Source organism: Phalangium opilio, unplaced genomic scaffold (genome assembly GCF_054372755.1).
Source record: "Phalangium opilio isolate 3A_F unplaced genomic scaffold, DU_Popi_V2 ptg000002l_1, whole genome shotgun sequence".
Taxonomy (NCBI): Eukaryota; Metazoa; Arthropoda; class Arachnida; order Opiliones; family Phalangiidae; genus Phalangium; species Phalangium opilio.
In genome coordinates, this window is record NW_028324144.1 from 8,836,669 (window position 1) to 8,849,733 (window position 13,065).

The 13,065-nt window shown below is 38.1% G+C and overlaps 1 protein-coding gene across 3 annotated transcripts; it reads left to right on the forward strand.

Moving 5' to 3' along the window:
• The first annotated feature begins 2,287 nt into the window (after nucleotides 1-2,287).
• On the forward strand, nucleotides 2,288-12,950 carry TM9SF4 (transmembrane 9 superfamily protein member 4). Of its 3 annotated transcripts, none has more exons than XM_089850954.1 (17): nucleotides 2,288-2,493; nucleotides 2,722-2,957; nucleotides 3,026-3,194; nucleotides 5,658-5,760; nucleotides 5,829-5,881; nucleotides 6,872-6,996; nucleotides 7,682-7,834; nucleotides 7,897-7,967; nucleotides 8,159-8,291; nucleotides 8,367-8,448; nucleotides 8,520-8,595; nucleotides 8,663-8,746; nucleotides 9,924-10,099; nucleotides 10,173-10,236; nucleotides 10,829-10,948; nucleotides 12,236-12,325; nucleotides 12,406-12,950. In XM_089850954.1, exons 2-17 carry the CDS (start codon nucleotides 2,729-2,731, stop codon nucleotides 12,553-12,555), a joined length of 1,878 nt encoding a protein of 625 aa, XP_089707080.1. In that variant the 5' UTR covers nucleotides 2,288-2,493; nucleotides 2,722-2,728; the 3' UTR covers nucleotides 12,556-12,950. The 3 variants fall into 3 exon arrangements, with proteins under 3 accessions (XP_089707080.1, XP_089707079.1, XP_089707081.1); XM_089850953.1 differs by having other exon boundaries at nucleotides 2,288-2,483; XM_089850955.1 differs by having other exon boundaries at nucleotides 2,288-2,483; nucleotides 8,162-8,291.
• The last annotated feature ends 115 nt before the right edge of the window (nucleotides 12,951-13,065 follow it).

The window sequence follows — 13,065 nt, forward strand, 5'->3', positions numbered from 1 at the left end:
ACCATCTTAACTGCGTATAGAACGGTCACAATTCAGCGTGGTTTAATGAACTAGGGATAGATGTAATTTTAGAAGCAGAAATGGAGAACGGTTAGTATTTTCTTCAGTCAGACTCGTAGCCCAGTATAGAGCCCCTCCCTCCAACACGTAACGAAAATTTTAAATTATCTTACTGGCTTACTTAAACTACGTTTTCATGACGTTGCAGACTTGGATGGCGAAGAATACGTAATTCCTTTTTTTCCTCTGTCGCTATGACCCGCCTCTTCTTTCATACAGCCCAGCCTCGGCAAGGATGATAGGGGGTGGATACGAATTCTGAGAGATATACGCGCCGTAACTTCGGAAACGATTGGGTCTGGTGGGACGCTTAAAATGGGGGAGGAATACTCGGGACGAAAGGCAGGTGGGCTACCTCAGAACTAGACCCTATTTAGCGCCATCGTGTTGGCCTAATTTTGCATACATATGCCAAAGTTATTTTAAACTTTTCTTCTCATAAATAATATTTGCAATTGATACACTAAATTTTATATTGAGTTAATATTTAATAATTATTGCTTCGAAATTGTTGCAAAAATAATAGTGTACGTAGATGACGCTGCAATAGGGAAACGCACAGGCATTGATTAATGTAGGCAACGCTCTTACGCCAAAATTTGCCCTATTGAGAGAGAAAATCTATTGGCTGAAAATGAACATTGTATCTCTAAAGGGACCGGAAAACGCCCCTTCCACTGTAAAACCGAGCCCTCTTTAGCATAGAATCAGGAGAAGTGATGGGGGTTGTGACCGTGTGAATTTTGGAACAGTCAAGGTCATTCAGTTTTTATGACTCTTCATAAACCTATCGAAAAAAAAAACTATTTAACGACCGTGGCCGTTACTTTTTTATTATTTTTTTATAAAGCAAACAATCTAGCCTTTAGAGATCCAGCGTTCATGGGCTGAAGAAGTCACGCCCCGCTCACGTCTAGAGAGACTTCCTCCAGAGAAGCTAGAGATTTCTAACAGTGTTAGGAAAGAGGGAAAAATTTAACCCCCTATCCATGGAGTTAAAAGGAGTTCTAATCCCAGCAGAGACGTACGCTATACCAGCTATTGTAATTGTTTACTTCCTTGGATAATTTAATGGACTTCTGCATATACGTTTGTTATAATTTGCTTATTTTGCTAACGGCGAACGCGGTGACAGATAGGCACACAGAGACGTCCAGTGTAATACCTCTCCGTCATCGTTTACAATACAGCTCCTTAGTTCGAAATAAGTGCCTGGAATCGTTGCCTACGTTAATCAAGGCCTGTGCGCGGCGCCGATTTTTATTTTTATTTTGGCAATTTAAGTTGCCAAATTCTCTCACCTGAGGCGCTATTAGCTGGACCTGAGGCGCTAATAGCCAGTCTGGGAAATAGCACACTTCCTCTGGTCCAAAACCAGTTAATTAATTGCTTGGACTAGTTTTTTAATTCAAAAAGTGGGGTTACTGGTCCTCGGGACCAGTTTATTAATTGCAAATCTATTGGAGAGCAAAGGCTGGGACCAGTCCGGAGACCAGTAAATTATTTCAGACACTAGGGGGTCACTGGTCCCTTGGACTAGTTTAAAAAATATCCTTATTTCCCAGACTGCTAATAGCTGGACCTGAGGCGCTAATAGCTGGACCTAAATCATTTGAAATTGTTACAATAATCGATTGTACATGCTTAAAAGTTTAATACTGTTTATTCTCTTTATTGATTTTATACCTTACTAGGCGCCATCTAGTTTGAACAATTTGAACTTATAAGAATTTATGATTTAACGTTCTTTATATAACAGAAATGTTCATTTTCTCGCGCTTGGAATTTGAAATGTTCTTTATCGCGCTTGGAATTTTAAATACTCATTTTCGCGCGCGTTTCGGTCCAGCTATCAATGAAATCTCGCGCTAAAATAGGGAGAAAATAAGAAGTCGCGTTACTTAAAAGTCCCCCCTTCGAAGCCACCACGCACAGGCCTTGATTAACGTAGGCAACGCTGGAATAAATAAACTGGTCCATCCATGACCATTGACATAGCCCACTCGATCACGCGCATCACGACGCAGCGTCCGCGTGCGTGGATCGAGTGGGCTATGCCTATGCCATTGAACAGGGCACGTCGTCTGCTTCAAGACTAATTTCCGTTGAGCGGCGTGAGGCAAACCGCTGATTTTGTTTGGTGAGTTAGCAGACTCAGCGATGAGGTTTGCTGAACGCAGTCATATTGACTGACCATAGCCCTCTCGATCACGCACTCGACAACGCAAGCTTATCGCGCTGATCGAGTTGGCTATGGACTGACTGAGTGATTGTGTATGGCCCGACTCTTTAGGCCTAAACCTTATTTCTTTTTTATTTAACAATGTTTTTAATTATTTGAGATCTAAAAGAAGTATATGTTTTCTTCGCCATTTCTCCTCAAAACAGCGATATAAATTACTATCATATAATTCTATCCACTAGTGAGTACTTGTACGTGAAAGTGGTGATGTCATCAAGACTAAACCACTGTCTGTTTGTGCCCCTACCCGTCCCTAACTGACTCCAAACCACTGAAGTTTCAGGAGATAATTATTTTTTCTTGTTTTTTGCGAGTAACAAAAATGACCTCCCCAATATTCCTGAATTATTAAACAAGCTTAAATAATATATAATTAATTTTAATTATAATTTGAGGTGGTTATAAAATATATTTGACAGAACTGTCATGGCTGTTGGAATGGTGCTACGTTTTACCGTTTGTTGGTATATCGTAATGGAAATGTGCCACGCGTTTTACGTCCCAGGAGTGGCGCCCAAAGAATTTGACAAAGGAACCATCATCGAAGTCAAAGCGGTCAAAATGACAAGCACGCAAACGCAATTACCCTATGATTATTATTCTCTCAAATTTTGTTCTCCCAGAAAGGGTCTCGTTTATAAATCGGAGAATTTAGGTAATGTTGGAACATTTATTATCATTATGACGTGGAAAACAAACGCAATTTCCAATTTTAAATAATAGGGGAAGTTCTAAGAGGGGACAGAATTGTAAACACCCCTTACGAAGTCTTGATGGCTACGGATCATGGTTGCAAATTTGTTTGCAATAATTCCGATACTCCTTTACATTGGAATAGTGACGAATCAGCCATAGTGGCCCATAGAATTCAACATCAGTATTCAGTACATTTGTCAGTATCTACCAATCTATTCGTTCCTCCTACCAAGGGAGAATATGGCCTGACAACCATTTTTCAATCATTCTGAATAGAGTGCTGTCAGTTGTGACGTCAGATCCAAGGTTAAACGTCACGAGTCTGCCTTTAGCAATGGGCGGCCATGACAGTTACCGTTTTTTCTTTATGGGAAAACAGCATGGGTGACGTCACACCGGCGCTTCTGACAGCACTCTATTGATAAAATAACATCATAATTGTTAACAAAACCAAGAAGGTATATCTAGTTTACTAAGGAGAAGGTATAAGATGCCTAAGTATTCATGCGCCATAGTCCAGGGTTCATACAAACCGGGAAAACTTGGAAAAATTAGGGAAATAAATAGTTGACAAAAACCTCAGGGAAATTTAGAATTTTTAGTAAAATTCATGGAAATCAGGGAAATTTGCGTCAAGTAATTAAGCAAAATGTTCGTGAACATCCCCTCCATAGTATTAACATTACACTATACTTTGGAGGCTCATAACTCTGGTTCTACTAGAGATACGGGGATGTCCTTCGAGTATGTTATAGTCCTATTTGCCCCACATCGAACCACACTAAAAACTTGAGATTCGAGTAAACAGGGGCCAAGTAATTGGGGAAAATGTTCGTGAACGTTCCCTCCATAGAATTAACACTACACTAAATTTTGGAGGCTCATAACTCTGGTTCTATTAGAGATACGGGGATGTCCTTCCATTATGTAATAGTCATATTTATTTGCCCCCTCCTTCCTTAAAATTTGCTCCATAGGATACTCCATATACGGGAAAAACCTGGAAACTCAGGGAAGTATATGAGGAAAAACCTGGAAACTCAGGGAAGTATATGAGGAAAAACCTGGAAATCTCAGGGAAATTTGTTTTCCAAAAGTTGAATGAACCCTGTAGTCCCAGTCCTCCTTTCAAAATCCAAGGGGAGGGGGGGGACGTAAAACGAGGCCGGGCTATTTCGCCTCTCCTAAGTCGTCAGTAATTTTCGTCATTGGCGTCGCGCTGACGTGGGTTTTCAAGAACCAATGAGATGCTGGTTGTAATTTAAAGGTGGGGATTAACTCCGGACAGGCTACGTTTGGACTGGAGATAAAGCTGGAAATATGGCGAATTTATACTTTCTCCCTAGTTAACTAGATCTCAGACCACCTACCCATGGACAGGCATCCCCGTGTTAAACCGCGGTTTTCAAATTGTAGCGCGTAGCACGCGCCCTCATGTGTCGGCGGACCGCAATATATCTCCACAAGTGACACGTGATCATTTAAAGAGAAAAAATTAGTTTTTTGGCCAAGGCTTAATATTATATTCGTGAATTCGTCTCATAAAGTAACCCAGAGTTATATTTACTAAACTAATATAAATATATAACGTTTATAAATCTTTAATGGGATGAACTAAAAATAAAGAATGACGAGGTTTTCTCACTTTGTCATATTTATAAGATTTTTGGCATCTATTGACGCCTACAGAGCTATTTCAGAGGGGGTAATGGCTACGTCACCAATGCTATTTGCCCATAGAGAAAACCTTCATAAAATGGCCGCCCTACACTCAAAGGCAGGCCCAATTTTCGTAGCAGACGAAATTTTAACCCCACTGAAATAGCTCTATAGAGTAATTTCGGTTGAGAGGGGGAGTGAACTGTGTATCCCCTACGTTAGGGGCAACTTTGTACTAGAGAATACTATTTGCCCCCGGAAGGGAAGGGGAGGGGGGATATCACTAAGGTAAGAGATAGAGGGTTATGACGTTGCTGTATATGGGAAAGAAATTACTCTATTAGGCCACTGTTCTCGAGGGAACAAGAATTACCATTTTTCACGTGAGTCTGTTTGTGGTAGCCGCCACCGCGGCGCTTTCGTCAGGCGTTACCCTTTTCTAACCTAGCTCCCTATCCTCATGCCTGTCCATGGGTAGGTGGTCTGAGACTAGATATCGTTTCTTGACAAAACTTAATAGACCTTTTCGGCGTAAAAAACGGGGTAAGCTTAAAGCAAAGCGTGTGTCCAGTGGATCCCCTACAAGTTGACTTTCCTTACGAACTCTAGTTTTTGCTTGGCAAAGGTAGGAGGCATTTGTGGGCGGGATTTATAAGTGTAACTATAAATCCCGCCCACTAGCCTTCGCCAAGCTAAACCCGGAGTTCAAGAGGAAAGTCAACTTGTAGGGGATCCACTGGACCTGCGCTTTGCTTTAATCTTTGTACGCCACCTTTGAAACTTCAAACATTTCATGTTACATTAACGGAAAGCGATACCTACCTAAATTTATTAAAAAAAAATGGTTGTTGGACCATTTCATTCATCATTGAAAATAACTTTAGACAGTTACAGTCTCAGAATGGATCTATTATGATCATCCCTTCCAAGGCTGAAAAGAAAATATAAACCCTATTTGGGTGGTACAAATTTCACGTCAAATAATTTTTATCGTAATTAGGTTGATCGATAATTTGCCATGCGCAACCAGATTCCGAACACTGGAAACGGGTCAGTCCGAATATGAACATGGTTATAAACTAGGCTTTGTTGAAGATGGAAAGGTATACAATATCGCTTTAAATGTATGAGACTATAATTGAACCAAGATTATATATTTTTCCCCATTCAGGCGTATATCAACAACCATTTAAAATTTATTTTAAAATACCACACTGAAGATAAGTAAGTAAAAACTACTGTGTCATACCATAACAGGGTTGCCACGGGTAAGGGAAAACCTGGAAAAGTCAGGGAATTTAAAAATGGGCCGGAAAAGTCATGGAATTTAAAAATGGGCCGGAAAAGTCATGGAATTTAAAAATGGGCCGGAAAAGTCATGGAATTTAAAAATGGGCCGGAAAAGTCATGGAATTTAAAAATGTGCCGGAAAAGTCATGGAATTTAAAAATGGGCCGGAAAAGTCAGGGAATTTAAAAATGGGCCGGAAAAGTCGGGGAATTTAAAAATGGGCCGGAAAGTCAGGGAATTTTTAAAATATCAGCAAAGTCAGCGAATTTGATTTTAGTTTGTGAAATTTTTGGGGATAAAGTGTTTATTGAAAGAGTAATGAAAGTTTGACCTCATCCTCTCTTAACACAGAGTGAACTCTAGAACAATCCTTAAAAATGTCTAGAATTGTTTTTGTAAAGTATATGCTCTCTAAAAATATCTCTTAGACTGTTATTCATAGTTAAAATGTTTTTTATTCATTTTGGTGCAAGAATTACATTGGAAAACTTAATGTAGAGAGTTTATTTAATTATAAGCACTTAAAACATGCTGTAAACATTTACACTTTTGGCCTAAAAGGTCAGGGAAAACCTGGAAAAATCAGGGAATTTGGTTCTGAAAATTCCGTGGCAACCCTGCATAAGTTCATAAGATGCGTTCCATAAGTATGACACTTCGTAGTGCTATAGACTTACAGCTTGAGCTAGTTCGAGAACGACAAGTGACAATTTACTACACTCGCTTTTGCAGCCCATCTTTCTATTTAGTCTATACTAAGCTTTGACAGTGCCTCACCAGGCGTTGCTTTACGAGAATCTGACGTTTCACCTCATGACAAGCCTTTAGTAAACCAGTCACAAGCTTCAGAACAAATCTTATGAATTTAGGGACGTCATACTTGTTATACGTGACTTATTTCAAGTTATTTGTTCAAATTTTTAGCACCAAATTTCGAGTGGTTGGTTTTGAAGTGGAAACGTCTAGCGTAGATTTATCAGAGTATAAAACTAAAAAGGACGCTTGCGAATTTCCCGGAAATCACAAGAAACAGATTGTTAATAGCAAAGGTATAGTAGGCATTTGGTACATATCTTCCAAGTGTTGATGCAAGTGTTGGTGAACAGAGGTCATAAGCATAGGCTCCAGTACCGATATTGGAGTTTTAGAGATACCAATTTTCCGTTTTTTAGTTTATGTAGCAACCGGAGCAATGCATACAATATCAACAGGTATACTGTCAGATAAAGCCTAGCATGATGAAAGAAATAAGCGATGTCATTAGTTTATTTAAAACTGGGTTCGTACGGAACCTGGATAAGTCAGGGATCTGAAAAATGGGAGGATAAGTCAGCTATTTAAAACAATTTCCTAAAAAAAAAGCCAGGGATAAGTCGGGGATTTCGTTTGATATATCAAACCATGCTTGGAGCAATGCTAAAGTATTGTGGCCAGGTGTGATGAAGTGGGCTCTCGTAAACACCTTAAAATGGTCAGGGATATTGCCAAAATTTGATCAGGGATAACTTGGAAATGTCAGGGATTTTCACTATAAAAATTTCGTCCGAACCCTGTAAAAGCGCCATCTATCGATTTTATTCTGGAATTTTGCGTGAAGATCAGTAAATTAAACACACATCTATGCAAAATTGCGATAACCATAACAAATCTCTCTCCACAACTAGACATAATTGACTAATTAATCATCTAACAAATATTTATGAGTTTATTGAAGGAATACTTCTATTTATTTAGAAGGAAGCCGTTTGGTATTTTCCTACGAGGTTCAATGGGAAAAGAGCGAAATTCGGTGGGCTTCCAGATGGGACACTTACTTGTCAATGAGTGATGTTCAAATTCATTGGTTTTCCATTATCAACTCCCTCGTTGTGGTCTTCTTCCTATCAGGTCACTTTTTGATAACCCAAAAGGATTTAAACCCTAACCTAATGAAACTGATTTGCCCACAGGTATCATGACTATGATCATCATACGAACTTTGCGTCGCGACATTGCAAGATACAACAAAGATGATGACCTGGTAATTAGCGATTTTGTACTTGATTCTAGTGAGGTAAAATACTTGTTCAGTTTAAAAATGGTGAGACCATGACTCAAATGTTAATTATTTTGGTTTTATTACTTGACACCGCGAGTTAGGGGATGTGGCTGCGTTGTGTAATTTGATTCTCGTGAGGTTTTAAATTGTGTTTTTGTCACTTTTTGAACAAGGAGGATACGATTGAGGAAACGGGCTGGAAATTGGTTCACGGCGATGTCTTTCGACCTCCTAAACATCCTAAACTTTTCGCCGCAGTAATTGGAAGCGGAATTCAAATTTTCTTTATGACTTTTATCACCATTTGTGAGATTTTTGGTTTGAAACTTGTTTAAAGGGAAGCGGCTAATTCTTGTATTTTTCAAACTAATTTCTTGATAGTCTTCGCTATGCTTGGCATGTTGTCTCCGGCATCACGAGGAGCTTTGATGACAACCGTCATATTTCTCTACGTTTTCATGGGGTTAGAATCAAAAATAGTTGATAACAAAAAACGACTTATTATGTTAAGACTTTTGTTTCGGATAATTTCAGGTTATTTGCGGGGTATTTCTCAGCCAGACTGTACAAAACTCTACGAGGGCAACAGTGGCGTAAAGCGGCGTTCTGGGTATAAATTAATTCCCTCTTGATTATTTGAAGGCATTTTTCAAAATGTCTTTCTTAATCTTACGCAGACGGCGACTTTGTATCCAGGAATCACGTTTGGCGTAGGGTTTTTTATGAATTTCTTTATCTGGGGGAAGCATTCTTCAGGAGCGGTAATAACTTTAGTCTTAAATCATTATTTGTTGGCTCTCAGACCACCTAACCGGGCATGGACAGGCAAAGCCATGTTAAACCCGCGCTAACAATTGGCAATGCGTAGCACACACCCTCACTCGTGTACCGACCACAATTTATCGCCATATGTACTGTAATGAACAAGTTTGTCAAGACAAAAATATTAGCCACATAGTACGATCGTAAAGTATGTAAATTAGAACAACGAGATCAATTGGAAAAACTTCTTCCCGGTCGGTTAAAATTTATATGATATACTTTTTGCCTCTCCTACCGCGAAGTTATATCTCCTGTCCTCAAATAAGATCATGACTCCTAGTTGAAGAGATAGAGGAAGGGGACCCTGTCTCTGACAAACTCTCCGAGACTAGTCCTCTATTCGCGAGCGTTTCTTAGCAAGAGGTTTTAGGCGAGGCTGCTTAGTACTGGGCTGGCGAGCGATAGGTCCGCGGTTCGATTCTCCGTGGAGGAAGAAAATTTAAAAAATATAATTTCTTCCCTGTATGAAGTTTAAAACTCCACCTGTGAACTGTAACGTTAACTAAAAAGAAAAATATTTTCTCTCGACGTTCAAAAATGACGAACGATACTGCCAAAGGCAGGACTGACACTACTACTACTACTACGAGAACGACAACAGGGCAGATCAAACTAAAAGCCTCATCGTATACTACGATGTGGCTAAAAATTCGACTGTAATGGTTTGGGATATTTTATAGCCAAGGCTTAGTGTCAAACAGACTTTATAAACATGTACCGTAAAGAAAAATTCGTCTGTAATGGTTTGGGATATTTACAAAAACTAACTTGATAGAGCATTTATGAATCTTTAACGAGAGAGAGGCTAAAATAAATAATGAATATCAACTCACTTTTATAATTTAGTCAGATTTTCTCCCCATATCGGTGCCTCTACTCCCCCCCCCCAAAAATGGCTCTAATTTTACCAGAGAGAATTTATAAATTTTACTAGGATTTGGTGAAAAACTTCCAACATCCGCCGCCACAGCGCTAGTGTCAGGCGTTGCTCTAAGCAAACCTAGCTCCCACCCTATTTAGTTCCCTGTCCATGCTGGGTTAGGTGGCAGCTGAGGACTGAGGTTGGCTGGGGGGGGGAAGGTAAGGGGAAATATGACTATCAACCCTCTTTGCCAGGTTCCCTTTGCGACGATGATGGCTTTACTTTGCTTATGGTTTGGAATCTCCGTTCCTTTGGTCTTCTTCGGCTATTATTTTGGCTATAGGAAACAACCCTACGAACATCCAGTTCGAACTAATCAAATTCCTCGTCAAGTCCCTGAGCAAGTTTGGTATATGAACCCGATTTTGTGGTAAGAAAAATGGATTTCCGAGTAGTTGTAGTAAAATTTCGAATTCGTATTTAAACGAGGGACAATCTTTCAGCACACTCATGTCAGGAATTCTTCCATTTGGTGCCATGTTTATCGAATTGTTTTTCATATTTACCGTAAGTATGGACTACTGGAAAAATGAAAATCGTATCTTAAAGGGAGGGTGAAGTGGAAAATCAAGTGATTTTTTTATCGATTCTTCTTCTAATTATAAGACCAGTCTGCATAGTGAAACATTCAGGAAATATCTCCGAATGATTTTAAAATTCAAATTAGGTTCCGATTTTAAGAATAATTTTAAATTAGCACCTCTGACCAATCGCGTAACGTCCTGCCTTTTTATTAATAAAATTCACGTGGCACGTTCCGTGTTGAATGAAATTCATCACGAGATTTGATAAAATTTTCGCGCGATATGACAATCGTGGCGCAAGACATGAAGCGTGCCACGAGAATTTTGTTAATAAAAAGGCAGGGCGTTACATGATGGGTCGGAGGTCCTTCTTTAAAATTATTCTTAAAATCGGAACCTAATTTTAATTTTAAAATCATTCGGAAGTATTTCCTGAATGTTTCACTATGCAGACTGGTCTTAAAATTGGTAGAAGAATCGATAAAAAAATCACTTGATTTTCCACTTCACCCTCCCTTTAAATAATTACGTTGTAAGAAAGAATCGGTAAACTAATTAATATATATATATTTAAGGCCATCTGGGAGAACCAATTTTATTACATGTTTGGTTTCCTGTTCCTGGTCTTCATAATCTTGATTGTTTCTTGTTCTCAAATATCTATTGTGATGGTTTATTTCCAGTTGTGTGGAGAGGTACCGTTGACTTCACATTTTTATTATTATTATTATTATTTTAAGCTTAAACTTTTCAATTTAAATATCCACACTTCAAATAAGGTCATTTATACCATAAATTCATAAAATATGTTCCATAAGTTTGTCACTGGTTACTGAGAGCTCGTCTTGCAGGGAGCCCACTCTGAAATTTAAATTCCTTATAGGAAAAATAGGAATTTTTTCCCTGAATTATAGGATTTTATAGGAGAAAAAATGTGTTTTTATAGGAAAATATAGGACTAAAACTGCTCATATATAATACAATTTTGGGGCTTAAACTATGTAGAAAAATCTCAAAAAAGAAAAAAGAAACTACTAGGATTTTACTTCGAAAATTCAGATTAACTTAATTAAAATATAATATATAAAAAAATCCTGAGCGAGCCTTTGAAGCAATTTCGGTGTCTATTCAAATGTCATATCGATAAAAAACAGCTAAATTATGATAAATTTGATGCTAAACTATACGAAAACTTGGACTATGTCAAAAATAAAGGATATTATAGGACCTTTCATGAAATTATAGGATATTACAGGACTGGTTCAAAAATATAGGAATTATAGGACCGGTGGGCTCCACTCTTGAAGTGACGTAGGGGAAACGTCATAGATTCTAGTAAAGCGACACCTGGTGAGGCGCTGTCAAAGGCTTAGTACAGAGGGACTGCAAAAACCGAGTGTAGTCAATTTTGGCGTTGTTCTCGAACTAGCTCGAGCTGTAAGTCTCCAGCATTATGAAGTATAGGAAGAGTCATACTTATGGAACATATCTTATAAAATTATGTTTATACCTATTAATTGAAATCCCTTTTTCTTCAAATTCACTGCCAATTTACGCCCATGGATTAACTAACGCTAGGGATAGTTCGTTCCCCCAAAAAGATAACGCATGCATGTTCCAAACGCCCCCTAGCAGTAGCTACTGTCCCTAACTGGAAGTTATAAGAAAATTGGACCAAATATCACGTGGTCTATGACGTCAAAATTGAAATACTGCCTAAATTGGGCAAAAATGGTTTATTTTGCCGAGAGATGGCGCTACATCTACATCCGTTTTGGTCCAATAAATTGGGGGAATGAAGAGGGGAATCAAGGAATAATTCGGAACATGTAGTTGGCGATAGCATTACATGAGAAACCCGGTTAGTGAACAATCCCTAGCGTTAGTTAATCCATGTTACGCCTATTTACAAAATCTTTCTTTACAGAAGATTATAAAAATGAGACTTTCATTATTATATAATATAATTTACTTTCAAATAGGATTATCATTGGTGGTGGAGGTCTTTCATAGTTTCAGGAGGTTGCGCCGTTTACGTTTTTGCATACGCAGTCTTCTATTTCATAACCAAAGTAAATTAAATGATTGTATTTCATCCGCAATTTTTGACAAATTCTAATATTTTTTTTTTTTTTGATATTATTTTCACCAGTTGCAGATAACGGAATTTATTCCAACATTGCTGTACTTTAGCTATACGAGTCTGATGGCTCTCACTTTCTGGTTGTTAACGGGCACAATTGGTTTTTACGCGGCTTATTTCTTCGTGCGTATGATATACGGCGCTGTTAAAATAGACTAAATAGGCCTAATATTTAAATTATTAAAACAAAATGTCATGACAAGAGACGTTCTTAAGGCGGGACCTTATCATAAAAAAAAAACAAAAAAAAAAACAAATTGAATGCTAAGCTGAACTTGAATGGGTCGTAGAAAAAACCAAATAGAGGATGAATTAAAAATCTCTAATTGCAAATTACCATAAAAATTAACTTTACGATCATAATTTTTTGCACTCATTTCGGGGTACATACTTGATAGAATTAGCTGCAAAAAATATATTACTTTATTTTTTCGTTTAGTTTCACCAATTTCTAAATGCTTTCATCATATTTACACTTATTTTAAAAAAAAGCTCTATTTCCTGTCTAAATAGTGATGAAATTATTTCCCTGGAAATAAAATACTTTACGCGAATATTGTCGGTAACTTTTATTTATTTACATGGAAAATGATTTTTATGTCGTAATGAATATCAACCAATATTGGGTTCATTTCAAGGCTGTGCGGCTCCAGATTTTTGGGTGTCGGG

Coding starts and splice junctions, on each gene's coding strand:
- TM9SF4 (XM_089850954.1), top strand. CDS start 2,729: ATGGCTGTTGGAATGGTGCTACGTTTTACCGTTTGTTGGTATATCGTA. Junction 5,761..5,828: donor GCTTTGTTGAAGATGGAAAG/GTATACAATATC, acceptor TTCCCCATTCAG/GCGTATATCAACAACCATTT. Junction 7,968..8,158: donor ACAACAAAGATGATGACCTG/GTAATTAGCGAT, acceptor TTTTTGAACAAG/GAGGATACGATTGAGGAAAC.